Source organism: Trachemys scripta, chromosome 1, assembly GCF_013100865.1.
Source record: "Trachemys scripta elegans isolate TJP31775 chromosome 1, CAS_Tse_1.0, whole genome shotgun sequence".
Classification (NCBI taxonomy): Eukaryota; Metazoa; Chordata; order Testudines; family Emydidae; genus Trachemys; species Trachemys scripta.
In genome coordinates, this window is record NC_048298.1 from 290,227,638 (window position 1) to 290,247,081 (window position 19,444).

Here is a 19,444-nt window from a genome sequence, read left to right on the forward strand (position 1 = left end):
ATGCTACATAAACCTGGCTAGATAGAATGAACTTGTACCATCAAGCCACACAGAAGATGTGCAGGAATAAAGACTATAGGAGCACGTGAGTACCAAGAGCTGTATTCCCAGATCCATTAGCATTTAACAAAATATTTATTGATTGGCCTTATAGTCCTCTGCATCAAATCTGGGTTTCATTCCTAGCCTCTACTCTCTTAGGTGCCTTTTAGGCTCCGGGCCTATCTACCTCTTTAGGTGCCACCAACATTTTCAAACCCACCGCTTGACTGCTGGCTAATCCCATAGGCGCTTAAATCCCGAAGGTGCCTAAATTTCTGCCACTCAGCATTTGCAAAGCCACCTAAGCCCTGACACCACCCCACAGCTAATGAGCAGGTTGGAGCCCTGGCTCAAACTGAAGTCCCAGAGGCCCCACAGTAGGATTCTCATACTAAGCAGGGAAAGTCAGTCTCGCCAGTGACACCCAAACTGGTAGGTGTGCTCTGGGCACATGTAATACTCCTGGGGAAATTCTGCACCAAAAAAATTAAAAATTCCACGCACAATATTTTAAAATTCTGCATATTTGATTTGTCAGAAATAACACAATATAATCACGCCAGTTTCAATTATTTTGGTAATTTGTTTCAAAATACCTGTCAGCAAGTATGTCTGTAACAATAGAGACAACAAAAAAGATCCAGGAAATGTTTTTGACCAATAGATTCTTTACTAGGCATGTTAATACAGAACTCTGAGTAACAATTCATTTAAACTTCAATATAGAAACATATTTCCCGCACCCCTCATAAGCAGTGCTTGGAGGAGCCAGGGGTAACGGAGGAGCTGAGGGAGAGGGAAGTAAGTGCTGGGAAGGAGCCTGGAAGTGAACCTGGATGGTTGTTGGGTGTGGGTGGGAGAAGTATGGAATAGGGTGTTTTTTAGTGCGGGGGGGGGAGTAATTGCTAGGGAGTAGGAGAACCTCCCCCATGCAGATCCTGACTGACCCCTGGCCTTTTCCATTCAGTCAGGCACATCTGCCTCTGTCGCCATGTGTCCCTGCACCCCCTCAGCCATGCCCCATCACCATGTGACCCTGCATCCTCCTGCTCCACAGTGTCCCTGCACCACCACTCCCATTCAGCTCCCACCCCAGTCTGGCCCCCCCCCCAGCCCCTCCCAACCCCAGTCTATGTGATCCCCCCTCAGCAGCCCCATGCCCCCCACCAGTTTGTCCCCCTCATATGCTATGCCTCCTCACCTGGCCCCACGGACAGGGTGCTGTGAGGAATGCAGCCTCTCCTCCTCTCTGCTGGCTGCTACAGTGAGCTGTTCTGGTGCCACAGCAGCCCCTGGTGGGTGAAAGGCGTAACTGCAGCGCCTCTCCAGTAGAATGTATTTTCTGCAGAGGAAAAAGGTCTGCAGGGTCCATTAATTCTGCACATGGTCAGTGACACAGAATTCCCCCAGGAGTAACATATGACCTGATAGTTGTCAGACCCTGCATCAGGAGGGCTGGATGCAGGCCACCATTAGGGGAGGCATAGCACAAAAGACAGCACGCAAAAGAGTTGTGGGCACACAGAAACATAGGGCAAGTGTGAGAGAGCTATCACATGAGAGAGACAAAGTCTGTTTCGGCTGCTAGGACAGGGCTTACGTAAGTGACTGACCTGGCTTAGGTGCCTAATTCCAGGAGAGGGCTTGGAGCTGAGGATCCTGAGCGGAGGGAGGCTCATCAGCCAGACATGCCAAGTCAGCTGCGTAGGTGCCTAAGCCATTCTCCTCTAGATGTCAGCTCTGGTGAGCTTAGGCAGCTCGTCAGCTTCTCAGAATCCCTTTCGTAGGCATCTAGCTCTCCCCATGCATTGTATGGGTGCCTAGGCAGCTTGCTAGAGGCTGAGGACACCACTAGGCAGCAGACTGCTTAGGGGTTACAACACTGAGTGAAGCAAGACTTAAGTACCTTTGAGGATCAGTGCCTTAATCGCCAGACCACCAGCGGCCGCGAGTGCTGCAAAGACAACACAAGCAGCCCCGATGGGGGCAAGTGCCTACCATTGTTCACCAGTGACTTCTACAGCTGATCAAGGAGTCACTTCCACAGGCTATAATGATAATCATCCAGTCTGGCTGCCCAGAAAAATGGTGGTTTGTATTGTGGATCCTTCACTCGGGTAACGTCAGATGATATTTGCAGCTTCCACAGGAATGTGGAAGACGCTCAGGGGTTTATAGAAAAGAAGCTGAATCAAATTCCTGCTTGTTTCTTTCTCTACATTTAGGTAAAGTGGTTGGAGACACAGGCTCTCTGCTGACACAATAACCAGAGATTTACAACCTGCCTGGCTTGCGTTGTCCTGTGTGTATCTGACCAGACTGTTAGTGTGCAAGTTCTGCCACAGATTGTTAAGGATCTATTTTGCTGGCGCACTGCACAACAACCAGGCTGAAAAGAGCAGCTCTTGTCTGAGTGACTCTGCGAGATATTCAAGTACCACAAAATCTCTTCCTATTCATCCTACCACTCTATTGGTATGTACCACTCTCAGGTTGTCTCTATCTAGCTAAACAATGTACTGTTTTTGTGATAAAGTATTTGCTGTTGCCATAGAAGACTGACCCATATTTCATGCATTTGGGATTCACTGTAAAGCACTTTAGTCTTTCCACCTCTTGGTTTTTGCTGGCTGCATTTCAATGAGACATTTAAAATATCATGTATATATTTCTTTAAATCTCCATTTCTATTGTCTGCACTGCAGCTGGTGAAAGCCGCTACTATGGGGAAGATTATTTTTCTTCCCTTAACTTAAGAGTGGCTCAGAAGCCTTTTCACCGTCTCGGCTGCTGTTCTCGAAAGTGATGACCTACCAGCCTCTGATTGTCACGAGTGATGCTTGCTTTGCAAACAATTCAGTTCCCTCTGCCCTGTGATGGGGGTGGATTTCCCCTGGAGAGGCTGGTGGACAAAACATCAGTTTTGTTTCTGGGCAACATGAGGAGGAAACTGATTACACAGTCTCTTTACCTCTCCTTAAAAGGTCTGTTTTCCCCCTAACCCTGGGTAGTTTTGGGTTGCAGATGAACATGGAATTTAGAGACAGCAAAGCAGGAACACAGAGGCCATTTGTTATTTCAAGCCACATTTATTGGCTCTGCTGTACCCCGCATAAATAATCTCACTCACCTTGTTTTAGCTACAAAGGAAAGGACGGAAGCTGATTGTTTCTTTCTGCAGCAAATATTAACACGTGAATCCAAAGTGTTCTCTCAGACCGACGGGCTGGGGGCCAACTGGACCCCCCCCCTTCAAAAGTTTTAGTCACTCTACCAGACAGCGCCATTATTAGATGCAGTAAGAATGTTTCTCTTTGGAAAGGAATAATTTTTTATTTACAATTTTTCAACAAGATTTCAGCAGCATAATGGGGACCTTGAGCTCCAAGGTTTGGTACAAAAGAGACGCCCGCGTGGTGATGCTGGGACTGGATTTTGCGGGCAAATCCACCATCTTGTCTAAATTGAAGAGCAACGAGCTTGTGGAGACTTTCCCGACAGTGGGCTTCAATGTGGAGTCCCTGAAAACCCCATGTCATCTCCCCTTGATTCTCTGGGATGTGGGTGGTCAAGACAAGCTCCGCGCTAGCTGGAAGGACTATCTGGAAGACACGGACGCTCTCATCTTTGTGCTGGACAGTGCCGACAAAACCCGGCTGCCAGAGGCAATGGCTGAATTGGAGAAAGTTCTGAACAATGTACACATGACTGGGGTTCCAGTCTTGCTTCTGGCCAACAAGCAGGAGCTGCCAAATTCCCTTTCTCTCTCAGAGCTGCAGGAGAAGCTGAATCTGGAATGGTTCAGTGGCCGAAGCTGGGAGCTGAGAGGGTGCAGTGCTCACACTGGCGAGGGATTGAGGGAAGCCTTAATGGTCCTGGCAGGACTTCTTAAGAGCCGGGATAAGAATTCCCCTGAATGTGTCTGTGCGCCACTGCAGTGATGAGGACATCTTTAAGCTCGGACGTGACTACAGGGGGCAACTTGAGCATGAAACTGGAAAATCAGGTAACTTCCTCCACTAGTAATCCCTCAGCACTCTGTTCATCTCAGAAATAACCATACCAGGAGCAGAGGAGGTAACGGAACTCCATATGGCATGTGTAATATTCCAAAATATCCCATAGTTCTACTGCACCATGAAATCACATCAGAAAACCCCCTTAGCAAAGCTGCATTTGTGGACAGCAATGTTCTTGACCTTGCCTTGCCAGTTTTTCCTAATCTGCTGTACCAGTAAACTCGGCTCTCACTACAGGTATTACTCGGGTGACATTTATTATTTTGTTCATGTTAAATGTCTTACTCTATGCGTTCTGGATACGGGTTTTGACCCGATGAAGAAGATATTGCTGGGTGTCAGTCTTTATTTTTATTCCTCTAAGCTCAGATGCACTCAGTACAGAGTAACAGTCCCCGAAGGGATATATTTGAATGACCTCAGTTCCACTTCTCTTACAATTTATAGCAGATGTTTGTTGATCTGAAACAGAGCAGAATGGAAAGAGAATGGCTGAACAGAAGAAATTAAGCACAAGAATTTAAACAACTAATTGGCAATCGGTTTTAGCAGTGTCCTTTGTGAGCATCATGCTAGGCCACTGAAGCGTGATCAAGATTAGGTTGTGTGTTATGTTTTTAGAACGTCTGTGTGGATTTGTGCGTATCCTGTTTTGTATAATTTTTGACATGTATTTAGACATGCTTCATTTTTATTGAAACAAGACTATAAATGATAAACATTTGTCCTTGGGTTAATTTAAAACCTGAGGAAATCAAACAGGAATGAGCACCATGATGAGTTTTAAATGCTAGGAACAGATGTATGCACACCAGAGCTCTAATCTGTCTCAAAATATCCTGATGCTGAAATCTATTAGATGGTGGACTGGTCTGACAAGAGGAGTGTTAGGAGACCTGTCTATTGGGTGTTTTAAAATTAGACTAGATAAAACACTAAAAATGCACTGTAGAAAAGGCAGGGTGATAGTCTAGACTAGAGGACCTTAACTTCTGCTGTTTTCAGTTGAAGTTGAAGTACTCAGCAGCTGTCAGGTAGTGCTGGGCACATTTCAGGATCAGGCCCCTGCTATGTAGTGAAAGTCTCTATTTGATTCCATTGACTCTTACACTGAAGAGTACTAGGGTGACCAGATGACAAAGATGAAATATCGGGACGGGGGGCGGGGGAGGCTGGCGGAGAGAAAAAAAAAAAAAACCCACCGGAGCGCCTCCCTGCTGTTGCCATTGCCGCCACCAGGCGGCACAGCCCCATCTCCACCCGACTCTATGGTGGCCGCAACAGCTGAGCCCACCCCAGCCCAGAGCTGCCAAGCCCACATACTGCGCTAAATTCCCGGGGCAGCCTGGCTCGCTTCCTGGCTGCCCTCCCCGCCCGGGCTGGGTCGGGCCGCTCCGTGAGCCATAGGCGCTGCACAGGAGGACCAGGCCTGCCTCGCCTTCTACCGGGGGCTCGGGCAGAGGGAGCTGCTGTGGGATCTCTGCCGGGCCGTGCTCACCTTCCTGGAGAAGCTGGACTGGAGCAATTCGCAGGGTGAGTGCTGGGGGCCACTGGGGCAGTGAGGGGCGGGGCTGGGGGCGGGGCCAGGGCAGGGATTTGGGGGGGATCTAATGGGGGAAGGAGGGGGCGGGGCTGGGGGGCGGGGGGGCGAGAGCCCCTCCGGGCTCCACCTGTGCGCCGGAGCAGAGGGAAAAATTGCTTGTTTGTCCGATGTTCGGTCGGGACGCGGGACAAACAAGCAAATATCGGGACAGTCCCGATAAAATCGGGACGTCTGGTCACCCTAAAGAGTACTTTTACACATGCATCTGACGAAGTGGGTATTCACCCACAAAAGCTTATGCTCCAATACATCTGTCAGTCTTAAAGGTGCCACAGGACTCTCTGTTGCTTTTTCCAGATCCAGACTAACACGGCTCCCCCCTGATACTTTACACTGAAGAGTGGCCCTGTGAAGCCACTCCTGTAGGGAGGGCACATACAAACAATGAGGAACCTTTTGTTAAACTTGGAAATTTAAACCAAACCAAAACCACATTGATTAAGATGAAAAACCTTACTACGTTTGTTAGCTTGTACTAGATTATTATGCTATCAATGGAAAGGGGGGAGGGGACCCAACCCAAGAATATTAGGCAGCTGGAGTCAGCAAGTTTCAAAGAGGAATGTACCCAGGATGCAAAACCAAAAAGAAACATGCACTTGTCTTCTGATCACGCCAATGCACTTTACAGACATTAATGATTTAAGCCTCAAAACATTACTGGGAAGTAAGGCAGTATTATCTGCCTCATTTTACAGAAGGTGAAACTGGGGTCAGGTTAAATAATGTGACAAGAAGCACGTGGCAGGCAAGCAATAGAACTGAAGCCACCTGACTCTGAGTGATATGCTCTAGCCACAAGATTATTGATGGGAAATCCTTCCTAATGAGACAGGCCAGAATTTTCAGACAAACTAAACTATATAAGGAATAGTATGTGCTATGTTGTGAAAGTAAATAAATGGCCCAGTTTTGATTTGGCATAAATGATTGTTGCTATCAGTAAGAGTGCCATATACTAGACTTGCACTGAAATGCATAGTGAACCTGTGTTCTAGGCAAGGCTGTAGCTTTACGTTACAAACACACACACGATCATTTGAAGGATACGGTCGTAAGAACAGTTTGAAACTGCCGTTGCTGTAAACGGGTTGATTTTCCCATTGTTGGTTGTAAATGCAAGATTCCAATAAACCAAAGAGATCACTGAGACCTCACATACGAACTGAATCATTTTAGCTTCCACTTGTCACTGTGGCTTTTTCACAATCTCCTTGCCCAGGCATCTGAACGCAATAGGTCAGATTCTCACTCCCCGCTCCAGCTTCTTAACACCAGGTAAAAGGGTGGAAGGGGCTTTACAGCTGTAGGTCAAGCTGGGAGAGAATTCCGTTAGAGCAAGAACTGAGACTGATGGGCTCAGGTAGTCCTTTTGAGGGGCCCTTTCCAAGCCCTGCTGTAAGGGGCATGGCTGAAGAGGTGTGTAGCTGAAAGGATGTTTCAGGCCTGGGGCCATATCATAAAGGGCTGCTGCACATAGGGTTACAGCAGCTTGTCCCTGGCTGCCTATCTACATGGAGAAATTGACTGGCAGAACGATAGCAGTATAATTCTAGGACTATATCTATGCCAATGTAACTCTCCATGTAGATTCTCTATTCTGGAACAAAAGTGACTCTCAGTATAGCTTTATTTCTGCTGACCGTTTTCCCTGTGTAGACATGCCTTAGGCTGGTCTGTTTAAATTTTGGCAGGGCCACTCTGACCCTTGGAGCAGCTTGTTGTTGGGAGAGTGCAAAGGTGTCTTAAAGCCCCCTGAGCCTGCCCCCCTCCGGTACTGCACCTCTTAGAAACCCAGCCCAGCAGCTCACCCAATAGCGGTAAATTAAAAAATTGATCTGGAAGGAGGGGAAGCTCTCATATGCAGACAATTATCTCAAAGCGTGTCTTGGCTTCTCAACTGTAAGCTCTTCGGGGAAGAGACTGGCTTTGTTTTTGTAGGCTGTATAGTGCCAAGCACACAACTGATGCTGACACAATAACAGCTACTGAATGTTCACACACTATGCTCTGTGGTGCCTTCATTCCCTCTTTATTATACAGCGTGTTCTGTGTTCATGACTTTTCCTAAAAACAACAAACCACACGGTTTCTCCCTTGTACCCCAGCACACGAAAATACAAATCAAGTACCAGATAAACAATTTTACGGAACTAACTGAAAAGGCACTTGGAGAAAATACAGGGCAGTTATTAGTATTCGAAGGCCTTCCGAGGAGTAAGTGTTTAAAAAGAATAAAAAACTATAATTCTTCCATCTGAGTTACTGCATGGTCTGATCCTATCAGATTTCACCAGGGAAGTACGTGCTTTCCATTCACACTGAGCAGCCACACACTGTCCGTTTAAAACACTCATTTAATTTTAGCATAAAACAAACGTAGTTTCCATTAGAGCACAGTAAGCTGTAACTGGACTGAACACGAAATTGCAGCTGCTTCCAGCAGACTCCTAGGCCATGTCTACACTAGCACTTATGTCGGCAAAACTTTTGTTGCTCAGGGGTGTGAAAAAACGCCCCCACCCAAGCAACATAAGTTTTGCTGACATAAGCACTCGTTTGCACGACGCTCTCCCGGCAACACAGCTACCGCCGCTCGTTGAGCTGGTTTTATTATGTCGATGGGAGAGCGCTCTGCCGTCGGCATAACGCGGCTACACGAGCGATCTTACAGCGGCACAGTTGTATCGGTACAGCTTGTCAGTGTAGACATGGCCCTAGACATTTAAAACTGCAAGACAGAGAACAAAATCCTAACAATTATGTAGCTACATGTACCACAACTAGCACTTGGCTGGAAAGGGATTCCTCAGCACTGCAGGAGTTAGGTGCTGCTGTTTCAGAAGCTGGCCTTCTTCCCATTGGGGGTTGTGACAAAAAAATAGGAGCACAGACCTTCACAGGTAAAGCTGAAACTTCACTGGTTAAACCAAGTGAATCTCCTCTTTGTGCTTGTGAAAGACATTAGCCTGAGACTGAAATCCTCCATTTATCCATATACAAGGGGTCTTACTAGCAGGGCTGCCTAGAGGATTCATTGGGCCTGGGGAAAAGCAATTTCAGGGCCCCTTCCATAAAAAAAAAAAAAATTGCAATACTATACAATGCTATATTCTCGTGGGGGCCGCTGTGGGGCCCGGGGCAAATTGCCCCACTTGCTTCCCCTCCCTCCCCCCCACGGGCGGCCCTGGGAAAAATAAACCTTCCGCATCTCAGCCCAAACCCAGTTTTGAGAAAACTTCTTTACAAGGTATCACTGGTTCTCAGCCTCAGCTAATGCTAAAAGGCACTAAATGTAAGCGGGGGAATGGTCCCGCTATTGTGGGGAACTTTCCTGGCTTATACACTACCCCGGTGAAGTGGGCTAGCGAAAGTATCTGAGTCCTCGCTCCCACTTCCTATACCCAGAGGCCTCCCTGCCCTTGAGGACTCCCCTTCCACTCTCCTGTCTGGCAGAGTCCTCGTAAACTGACAAGGCTGGGCCCAGGATTCCCAGGGGGCTTGACCCCCAACCCTGCTGTGGTCACCCAGGACAGGGGCTAGGGTGTCCCCATTCCGGGGTACTCTCTCTGCACTGGGCACCTCCCTGACCCACTGATCATTTCATACAATTTAAAGCAAATACAAGTTGTTTAATTAACAATTAATTTTTAAAAAAGAATAAGGAAAAATGGGAAAGGTTAAAGGAAAACACATCACCCTGCTCTGTGGCAGGGAACATCACAAACAGTGTGTCTGGAACGTCAGGGCAGGTCACAGTCTGTTCCTTGTAGGTCCCAGGCCTCCTTCTCAGGACCTGGCTGTCCTGCAGAGAAGCTGCGGGTCGGACACTTGCTCTGGCGGTGGCCACACGCCCTCAGGCTCTAGGTGGCAAGAACCTTTCTTCCCAGCATCGCCCCCACCCTGTCAGGGTTACAATCCCCCTCCAAGTCTGGCCTGCAAGGCCTCTTGGCTGAGGTGTCTCCCTGCGCTGGGCCCACTGCCCAGGGTCCCCCTCACTCTCCCCAGCTGCTCACCGCACCCGGCTCCGGACTGCTCCAGCCCCAGCCCCAGCTCCAGTTCCACAACTCTGCCTCAGTACAGCTGCTGCTCTGCCTTCAGCTCCCTGGGTTGCTTCTCTGGCCCCTTTGCTGCAGCTCTGCTCCCAGGGCAGGTCTGCTCGCTCTGGCTTTGGGGCTGCAGCTCTGCTTCCAGCAGCTTAGCTTAGGCCCCTGCTCTCTCCTTAGCTCGGCCCCACTCTGTCTGACCCAGGCAATTCCAGTTCCCACGGAGGATGGGACCCCCCTGGCCTCCTGACTCTCTGATTAGCCTGCCGCCCTGTCAATCAGGCTGATCTGGAGCATTGGCCTCTCCCCATTGTTCCTGGGGATGTCAGTCTCAGGCTCCTGATTTGCCATCGACCCTTCCCCTTTTAGTAAATAATAAATAAATAAATGGAGATATCCCATCTCCTAGAACTGGAAGGGACCCTAAAAGGTCATCAAGTCCAGCTCCCTGCCTTCACTAGCAGGACCAAATACTGATTTTGCCCCAGATCCCTAAGTGGCTCCCTCAAGGATTGCACTCACAACCCTGGGTTTAGCAGGTTAATGCTCAAACCACTGAGCTATCTCTCCTCCCTCCCTTAGCACTGGGAGCTAGCCAACCAAAACAACCCACTGAATGTTAGTAAGGGGGCAACAGTCCCCTTACATAAAGGTCATTAAAAGGGTTGGACAAATGTTTTTCCATCAAAACTTTTTTTGGATCAAAAACTAGGGTTTTTTAAAAAGCAGAAAAAATCACGGACAATGTCTGCTTTCCTTCAAAATTTGTTGTGTTTTTTTAATTGAAAAGCTGAAATTAGTCTGCCAAAACCTGAACATGGTTTGGGGTTTCAGAAGAGTGTGGCCAAATATTTGCTGCTTGCTGTGTTTGATTGTTTAAAGAAACAATACAAAAATTCTGCTTAAAAATAATCCAAAATTTTTGAACCACCTCAGCTTGTGACCAAACGCCTGAGCCCATCCAGTCAGATTTTTTTCCAGGTTTCTGATACTCTGCTGGCTTCCTTGACTCATATCTGTCTCCATAACATTGGGTTCATTTAGGTTAGAACATAAGAACAGCTATACTGGGTCAGACCAAAGGTCCATCCAGCCCAGTATCCTGTCTACCGACAATGGCCAATGCCAAGTGCCCCAGAGGGAGTGAACCTAACAGGTAATGATCAAGTGATCTCTCTCCTGCCATCCATCTTCATCCACCCTCTGACAAACAGAGGCTAGGGACACCATTCCTTACCCATCCTGGCGAATAGCCATTAATGGATTTAACCTCCACGCATTTATCTGTTTCCTAGAGACTGGCTCCATGGGGTCCCTCACAAACTGGAGACAGTTACTGTGGGTTTGTCTTTAGTATAGCTTATGTACATACTCCACGAACTGAGCATTTGAGCTTGTTCCAGAATCTGGGATGAGCCTATGTTGTGAAAACTGAAATGCTCAAAGTAGCACATGCATGTGAATGGACACAGGGTGCTAAAACTAAATTAACCCAGGGGTTCTCAAACTGGGGGTCAGGACCCCTCAGGGGGTCATGAGGTTATTACTGGGGGTTGCGAGCTGCCAGCCTCCACCTCAAACCCCGCTTTGCCTCCAGCATTTATAATAGTGTTAAATATATTAAAAAATGTTTTTAATTTATGGGGGGGGGGGGTCGCACTCAGAGATTCGCTATGTGAAAGGGGTCACCAGTACAAAAATTTGAGAACCAGTGAATTAACCCCTCTCGAGCCTCGGGGAATGCAGGGGAAGGGGGGGTCTCCCTTTGTAGGGTTGGGAAGGAGGTAGGTGGTGTCAGATATTGCTCTTTTCATGTGATCCCTCTCCCTAATTTTAAATGAAGCTACCCTCCCCTGACATGGCACTGAAATTAAATATAGACTATAATTTGGCATTTGAGAAGTGAAAGGGACGGCAGCCCTAATGGAAAAGCTAACAGCTTGGCTCTTCTGCAAGCCTCAAACTGATGAATGAGCTTTAGGGTAGGGAAGGCTGTGCTTCCCAAATAGCCTGGCCCTGCCCCCTACCCAACCCCCACCCACTTCCTGCCCCCCAACTGCCCGTCCCCCTCAGAATCCCCAACCCACCCTGCTCCTTGTCCCCTCACCGTCCCCCCAGAGACCTCCCCAGCCACCACCCCAGGACCCCACCCCCACCAACTCCCCCGCTCCCTGTCCCCTGACTGCCCCAACCCCATGTACCCCCCCCAACCTCTGCCCCCTCCCTGCCCCTTATCCAACCCCCCCGGCCCTGGCCCCTTGCCCCCTGCTCCCCCCTCACCCGGAGCCTCAGCGCACCACATCCAGGAGCATCCCTGGACAGCGCTGCAGTGTGGCTCCGGTGGGGCCTGAGGTCCTCCCCGCTCAGAGCTGTGTGATAAGGGGGCGGGGCTGCGAGCTCCAGCGGGGCCTGAGCTCCCGCCACTCAGCCTGGAGCTCACAGCCCTGCCCCCTTACCACACGGCTCTGAGTGGGGAGGAACTCAGGCCCCGCCGGAGCCAGGGACGCTCCTGGATGCGGTAGGGTGACCAGATGTCCTGATTTTATAGGGACAGTCCCGATTTTGGGGCCTTTTTCTTATATAGGCTCCTATTACCCCCCATCCCGTCCCGATTTTTCACATTTGCTGTCTGGTCACTCTAGGATGCTCTGAGGCTCTGGGAGAGGGGCGGAGGCGGGGTCGGGCCGGGAGCCTCAACCATTCTCGTGGGGACCCCTGCAGAGCCCGGGGCAAATTGCCCCACTTTCCTTCCCCCCCCCCCCCCGGGGGGTCCTGCTTACTGGCAGGAAAAGTGCAGGCTCCCCCAAGCTGCCTAGCCAGTGCACTACAACTACACACCTTCAGGAATCAACTCTACAGGCCTAGCACAATGGGGCCTTGATCTTTACTGGAGTACTTTGGTGGTGGTTTTCATGAGGATGACACAGACACACACTGGCAACTAGCCTGAGATCACCAAGCTCAATTCATATAAGCCACCAAACAGCTATTGAACAGCAGTGATTTACCTTTCCAGGTACTGCTGTAGGCTGTGTTTGAATTAATATTCTAGAGGTACAATAAAAGACTCTGTATCTCCTTATCAAGCCAAAACACCACCCTTAATTCACCTGCTGGCACTTGGATATTGCAGCACTCATTGCATGCAATGCACTATCATGACTAGACTCAGACCTCTGCATTACTTAGACTCAACATTGTGAATTACAGACTGACTGACTGACAGCAGCGCAAGGACAGAGTCACTGGCTTTTGTTATGCACGTTAAATACAACTTTACAGAATTACTTTTTCTTTTCTTTTCTTTGGTGACTAAAGAAAAAACAGAAGTTCCCATTAGACGAATGTTTAAAAACCCAGCTAAGGTCGCCAAATCTGCTTGTGCTGAAGCCAATGGAAGCAGGAACGGGTTTTGAAGGAGGCGTATTGGTTAAATATGTAAATCCACATGTAGGAGGCAGATTTCTTTTCCCAGCAGTAGGGACCTTAAGCATCTTAAGCTGACTTATCAACATCCTGCTTACAGAAAAAACTCTCACTTCCCTCTAGGCAGTGACTTGACAGTGTCTCCTGTCTCAGAGGATGTCCTGAGACTTATCACCAGCTTCATTTTCTGGGGTAGAGATTTTTCTTGAGACTTATTATTCATATTGTTGAGCTGATTTGCAGCACTCCTTGAATTTATCTGCATTTTGTTGGTTCACAACATGCCCAAGTGACAACAGATACTTTGCTTTTTTTCCTATGCATTTTCCCTTGCAATGGAAAAGTGTATTAAATGTCAGATCCTGCTTCTGCTGACTGTTTTACCATGCCCATGCCCATGCCTAAGCCATCTCAGGGCCTCATTGTCCAAACGCCTACAGATTTCAAATGGAGCAGGATAAGAACAGCCATACCGGGTCAGACCAATGGCCCATCTAGCCCAGTATCCTGTCTACCGACAGTGGCCAATGCCTGGTGCCCCAGAAGGAATGAACAGAACAGGTAATCATCAAGTGATCCATCCTGTCACCCATTCCCAGCTTCTGGCAAACAGAGGCTAGGACCTCTCACTTTAAAAATCCCTTTCTTTTTTTCCCTTTGAGACACCATAAAGGATTTTGTAATGCTGCTTATAAGGGACACTGTGTACACACAGATTTGATAGTTATTCTCCCCCGCCCCCCTTAGGAATAATTTAAGCTATTTTAGTTACTTTTTTTGTTTGAAAAAAGCAAAACTTTAAGAAACTATTTTCTTGAATGCAACACAGATCAGATTATTTTTTAAACAAGCAATTTCCCACCATCTCCCAGAGAATACGATAAGCTAAAACCAAACAAAATTAAAACCACTAAACTAAGAGACAATCTAGCCTTCACTTTATTACTCAGCGATGTCTATACCTCACGTCAATTAATCCATGAGTTTTGAGAATTATTTCTAACCGAGCATCATAGAGTATTTTTACTCTTCTCTGAGAGGGGCAATGGTAGATGTAATTTAGGAATACTAATGTATAATAATTTTACTGACCAGGTACCTATGGTATTAATGAGAGAGTCACTGTATAGCTATATTGAGTTACAGGACTTAAGAGGGGGCTGTTGAAAACCTCCCCCCCGCCCCGGAAAGTCACAAAATGGGTCTAGATAAGCAGCCTCCCAAACACACACTTTGGGGGCAATTACAAGACGAATGTCAAGCTATTAGCAGGGAAGATGCCACTTCCAGGCTCTAGCCCAAAGACACAGCCTTTTTGCCAAGGCTGGGAACTGAGAAATCAAAAGATCACGACACAGTTACAAAGACTTTCTGGAGAGAGGGAGGGGGAGTTGTTTGTGTGGGGAACAGACTAACATGGACACAGAGACAGGAGATGGGCCCTTCTGCAGCTTCCAGGAGGGGTTGAGCCTTAGGCAAAGGCAGGCATGCTTACAGACTAGCTATCGTTTTAAGATGTTTTTCTCTGAAATGCTTTGATCCTAAATAAACAATACAGTGCTTTGAGAAGGCTGTTTGGTCATCGGGTATTACTGGTCATAGCTCCCGAGGAGCAGAACTGCAGGCACTAAACATAAGTCAGACCTGCTGAGGAAATCAGAGCTAGTACCAGGACTTAGCAGCCCAAGGCCTGGTCCGAGAGTGGGAGAATCACATGAGCCCACCCTGAGAGAGGTGATGGCCAGCGGTTGGAGGACCTGATGAGGGCCCACTGCGGGGAGAACAGGAATGGTCAGAGAGGCAGTTAGCCTGGTTATTGGGACAGTAGTACTTGACCAAAGGACTTAGCAGCAACTGTTTTGTGGTGGCAGTGTCATTACATGCACTTAAAATAGGGCCTGGACTTAGAAAAATTATCCTTTTCTGGACAGCGCAAGTTAACCTGACAAAACCCCACCACCTAATTTAAAAAATATTGTAACAAAGAATGCTCAGTGGATTGATTTTTCTTTATCTGGGGCTAGATGGTAACCCATTCTGCAGGCCTGCGCGGGGAAGTACGGTGCCCCTTTACTCCACTGCATTGTCTGCCTGCATTGCGTGACAGGGGAAGCAGCTTCAGTAGAGCCACTGCACCACCAATGCAGGTGGGCTCGCAAGGATGGGGAGTGGACTGAGCCTTGGCTCCATCTCCCTATAAGCCAGGCAGAACAGCTGCACTTGGAGCGATACACTGTCCTGCCTCAGCTTCCCAGGTACATTGTGGAGCACTGGAATAATATGTTTCCCTTTCCATGGGGCTCATGGCACAGCCCTCTATTATTCTCCTGTAAAGAGTGACCCATATTAACCAATGTATAGCTATCACACACTTCATTTCCTTCCCTGATAAGGAAAAAGAAAAGTAGGTAAAACTATCATATACCCTCTGTAAAGCATACAGATTTTTCCGAACAAAATAAATAACTCATTTGTTTGTTATAAGCTGTTAGTTGTATCAAAGACTGCTGCTGCTTACCTAGTCTCCACAGTTTGTGAATTAATCCGTGAACATGAAACTGATGAAATCAAATAGAGGAAACATTTTAGGAATTTACTGTAGGTAAAATTTCACCAGCACCTGAAATGTTTAATCCAATGTAAAGTCATATATGCAACTACAACACTCAGAAGCAAATACATCCCTGGAGCCAGTCAGGTCTGTTTCAATAGTGAAATGGACATTTTTAGATGTATGGGGAGCGCAGGGAAGGAAAGGTGGAGGGCGTTTATCAGAACCCTCTCCTGAGGCACAGATAAGCAGCAAGTTCTCATTCAGATTTAATACCTTAAGTAGACAGATTGCTTTACTAATACTTTTCTGAATAAGTCAAAATTTGTTGCTAAGAGTCTTGACATTTGAAAAACAATCTGCTTCAGATATAAATGAAACTCTGGACTTTGATGATACTTGGAGATTGAAGGGTGAACAGGACTGTGAAATCAGGATGTAAAGCCAACTTGAGTATTTCACTGCTTGCTTGCTTCAGGCGGTTCAAGGATTCCGGTTTGATAAGAACATTTTTCTTTTGAGGGGGGAAGAAAAGAAAAATATCTGCACACCATTTTGTTATAAAATATATTGTTTATTATTGTATGCAGTGTAGTAATATGGCAATTGGTTTGAGTACTTTTATATACATCATTGATGATGTACATTATTTTCCTCCTCTTAAGAAAGGATCAGTCTGAAATACAATGTCCTACAACAAAATTTACATGTGAGCTACAAAGATGAACAGTTGATTGCATCTCTGCAAAAACAATAATGCTGCTTACACTCTCAATTTAAAATCTCTCAATTAATGGGGTTAATGAAGTGGGCTTATCTTCATCTAATCTTCTTTCTAATATTTGATTTTTCATGATGCATTTGCTTAAGTCCTAACCAGGACTGCCACAATAAAAGTCCAGGTAACACTACCCATATGCCATTAAAAAATACCAGGTAGACCCACAGGTAAAGCCAGTTACTGGTGTTTAGGTTAGGACTTCCAATGAGCCAGTCTGGGCAGAATGTCATCCACCCACCATATAATTCACAAACACACAATGTAATCTGTATGAAATGCCTGTAAAGAGGAAGAAGAAAAAACAATTAGGCAACTGCAATAAAAATTAGTGTTGTCCAGAAAACTATTCTGGGTTCACACATAATTTTCAAGGTTTTGAAATTTATTTTAGTTCTGATGCAGAACAAAAACGAGACCTTTGAAGTTTCCCTCCCCACAAAAAAATAATCATGAAACCCAGCCCAGAATAGCCAATAATCTGGTGAATAGGTAGAGCAGGGACATGAACCTGGGTCTCATCTCAGTATCTTTTTCTGGGGTGTCTCTCCCCAGTTTTCACCAAAACTTCCATCCAAGATCTGAGAAATATTCTTTATGATTTTTTGTCAAACCCTATATTTTTCCAAGAAATATTTTGGTTTCAACAAAACAGCATTTTTCAAACAGAAAAAAAGTTGTCAACAAACTTTTGGCCACTTTATGCTAGCACTTATATAATGCTTCACATTATAGAGATACTATCAGAGGGGTAGCCATGTTAGTCTGAATCTGTAAAAAGCAACACAGGGTCCTGTGGCACCTTTAAGACTAACAGAAGTATTGGAGCATAAGATTTCGTGGGTGAATGCCCACTTCATCAGACGCGTCTGTTAGTCTTAAAGGTGCCACAGGACCCTGTGTTGCTTTTTATTGAGATAGGGACCAAATATCTCAAAGAACCTCCAGTTACAGGTAACTAACCTCCATTTCTTCTTCGAGTGCTCGTCCCTATGCATAGTCCATGTGTGGGGGATTATTGCAATCCTTCTGTTTGCCAGACAGAGTCGGTCAAAGCACTAATATTCTTTTTAACCTGTACAACTTAACCAGCTAATTTTTTGGTCTGCTAATCTTTACAAGCAATATTTACATTAAACTCACAGAGTTTACTAAGCCACCATAAGTGGATGAAATATGCTTACTTTACCAGTGCTGCTTAGGCCCCAGCTTCTATCTATACTAAAGAACCACATTAAGATTCTGTACAAAATAAAACTGTTTTTAACATGCCAGGACACAACTGTGTGGTAACCAGGTTCTCAACACTGTTGAATGTGTCGGTAGACAGGACTGACTGACAGGCAAACAGTTTTGCAATAGTGCTATACCTAGTTCAAGGTGCCTGTGTGTATATAAACATACATGAACCCATTATTTATTTTCTTATCCAAATAATTTTCAATATGACAAGACTTTAAGAAGAAAATAGAGGTTACTTACCTGTACCTGGAGGTTCTTCAAGATGTGTGATCCTTACCTGTATTCCACATGGGGGTAAGCATGCACTCCATGTGCCTAAGACCAGAACACTGGCAAATAGTGTTCCTTGATCCACACCTGCACTCTGGTGTTCCTTGTGCTCAGTACCAAAGGTATAAGGAGAGGTGAAGACTGACCATTTCTCTAGTTCCTTCTTTACCACAAACCCGGATGTGATGTGAAGCAGATGGGGTGGAGGGCAGGTAGTGGAATACAAACAGATCTGGACCAAACACCTGTAATCGGAGGTTTGATATAAGTAACCTCCATTTCTTCTTCTTCTTCTTCAAGTGCTGGTCTCTATGCGTATTCCACGTGTGGGTGGCTATGACTGGTAAGCAGTATTTAAACAGGAGGGAGGTGCAGGAATGTGGCCAGTACAGAGGTCTGTAATATCACTGTCCCAATGGCTGCATCTGTGGAAGAGGCTTGGACTAAAGCGTAATCCTTCGTGAAGGTGTGGATGGAACACCCGGTAGCCACCCTACAAATGTCCAGTAGAGGTACTTCTCAAAGGGATGCCACTGAGGTTGCCTGTGGTCTAGTGGAATGGGCTCTCATCCCATCTGGGGGAGGGAGCTGGGCTAACTGACAGCGAAGATGATGCAGCCAGAGATCCACTTAGACAGCTTTTTGAGCAGATAACATTTGTCCCCATCATCGCTCTGCTACAAGGATGAATAAGTCCAGGAGTTCTTCTAATTGGTTCTGTTCTTTGTAGGTAAAACCTAAAGCTCATCTGACATGGAGGGGAAAAAAAGCCTCCTCTCCTCATTGGAAGCATAGGGATTTGGAAAGAATACTGGTAAGTAAACTTATCGATTGATGTGAAAGTCAGACACTACCTTTGGGGTGAATTCTGGGCAAAGGGAAGCCTTTTCCTTACGGAATATGGTATGTGGCAGGTTGGCCATGAGTGCTGCCAGTTCACTCACCCTCCTGGCTGACGTGATAGCGACAGGGAAGGCAACCTTCATAAACAGATGGGACATTGAGCATGTAGCCAACGGTTCAAAGGGTATTCTGGTAATTAGTAAAAGAATGAGATTGAGGTCCCACTGTGGTGTTGCACTACTGGTGGGAAGGTCCTAGAGAGACCCTTCAGGAATCTGGTTCTTATCAGGTGAGTAAAACTAGACTAGCCCTTTACCAGAGGGCATTTGCTGCTAGGTGGATCTGAAGCAAGCTGACAGAAAGGCCTGACGTCTTGAGAATGAGAAGGTAGTGTGGAATAGCAGGAACACCTGCTGTGTCTGGAAATAACTAGTTCTGTTGCATCCAGGTAGAGAAATACCTCCATGCAGCTAGATGCATCTTCTGGTGGAGTCTTTTCTGGCGTGGTTGAAAAGAGCTTGAATGGCCTCTGAACATGAACGCTTTAGATTTGAAACCCATCCAAATACCAGGCTATGAGGTTTGGGTTGGGATGTCTGATCCCACTGTTCTCTTGAGTTAGCA

The 19,444-nt window shown here is 46.6% G+C and overlaps 2 protein-coding genes across 4 annotated transcripts in view; one reads left to right on the forward strand and one right to left on the reverse strand.

Annotated features, from left to right (window-relative positions):
* The window catches only part of ARL11 (ADP ribosylation factor like GTPase 11), a 21,633-nt gene continuing 2,189 nt past the window's right edge, over positions 1–19,444 (forward strand). Inside the window, exons 1-3 of one of the 3 annotated variants that reach the window (XM_034758523.1) lie at positions 1–85; positions 2,268–2,517; positions 3,397–4,290. In XM_034758523.1, coding sequence (XP_034614414.1) covers positions 3,411–3,983 — 573 coding nt within the window. In that variant the 5' untranslated portion in view covers positions 1–85; positions 2,268–2,517; positions 3,397–3,410 and the 3' untranslated portion in view covers positions 3,984–4,290. Of the gene's footprint in view, positions 86–2,218; positions 2,518–2,846; positions 4,291–18,707; positions 18,792–19,444 lie in introns of those variants that run through there. The other 2 variants (XR_004644100.1, XR_004644099.1) reach the window with 2 other exon arrangements.
* The window catches only part of EBPL (EBP like), a 19,009-nt gene continuing 15,805 nt past the window's right edge, over positions 16,241–19,444 (reverse strand). The window contains exon 4 of the mRNA XM_034758521.1: positions 16,241–16,747. Within this exon, the coding sequence (XP_034614412.1) occupies positions 16,507–16,747 (241 nt within the window). The 3' untranslated portion in view covers positions 16,241–16,506. The remainder of the gene's footprint in view (positions 16,748–19,444) is intronic.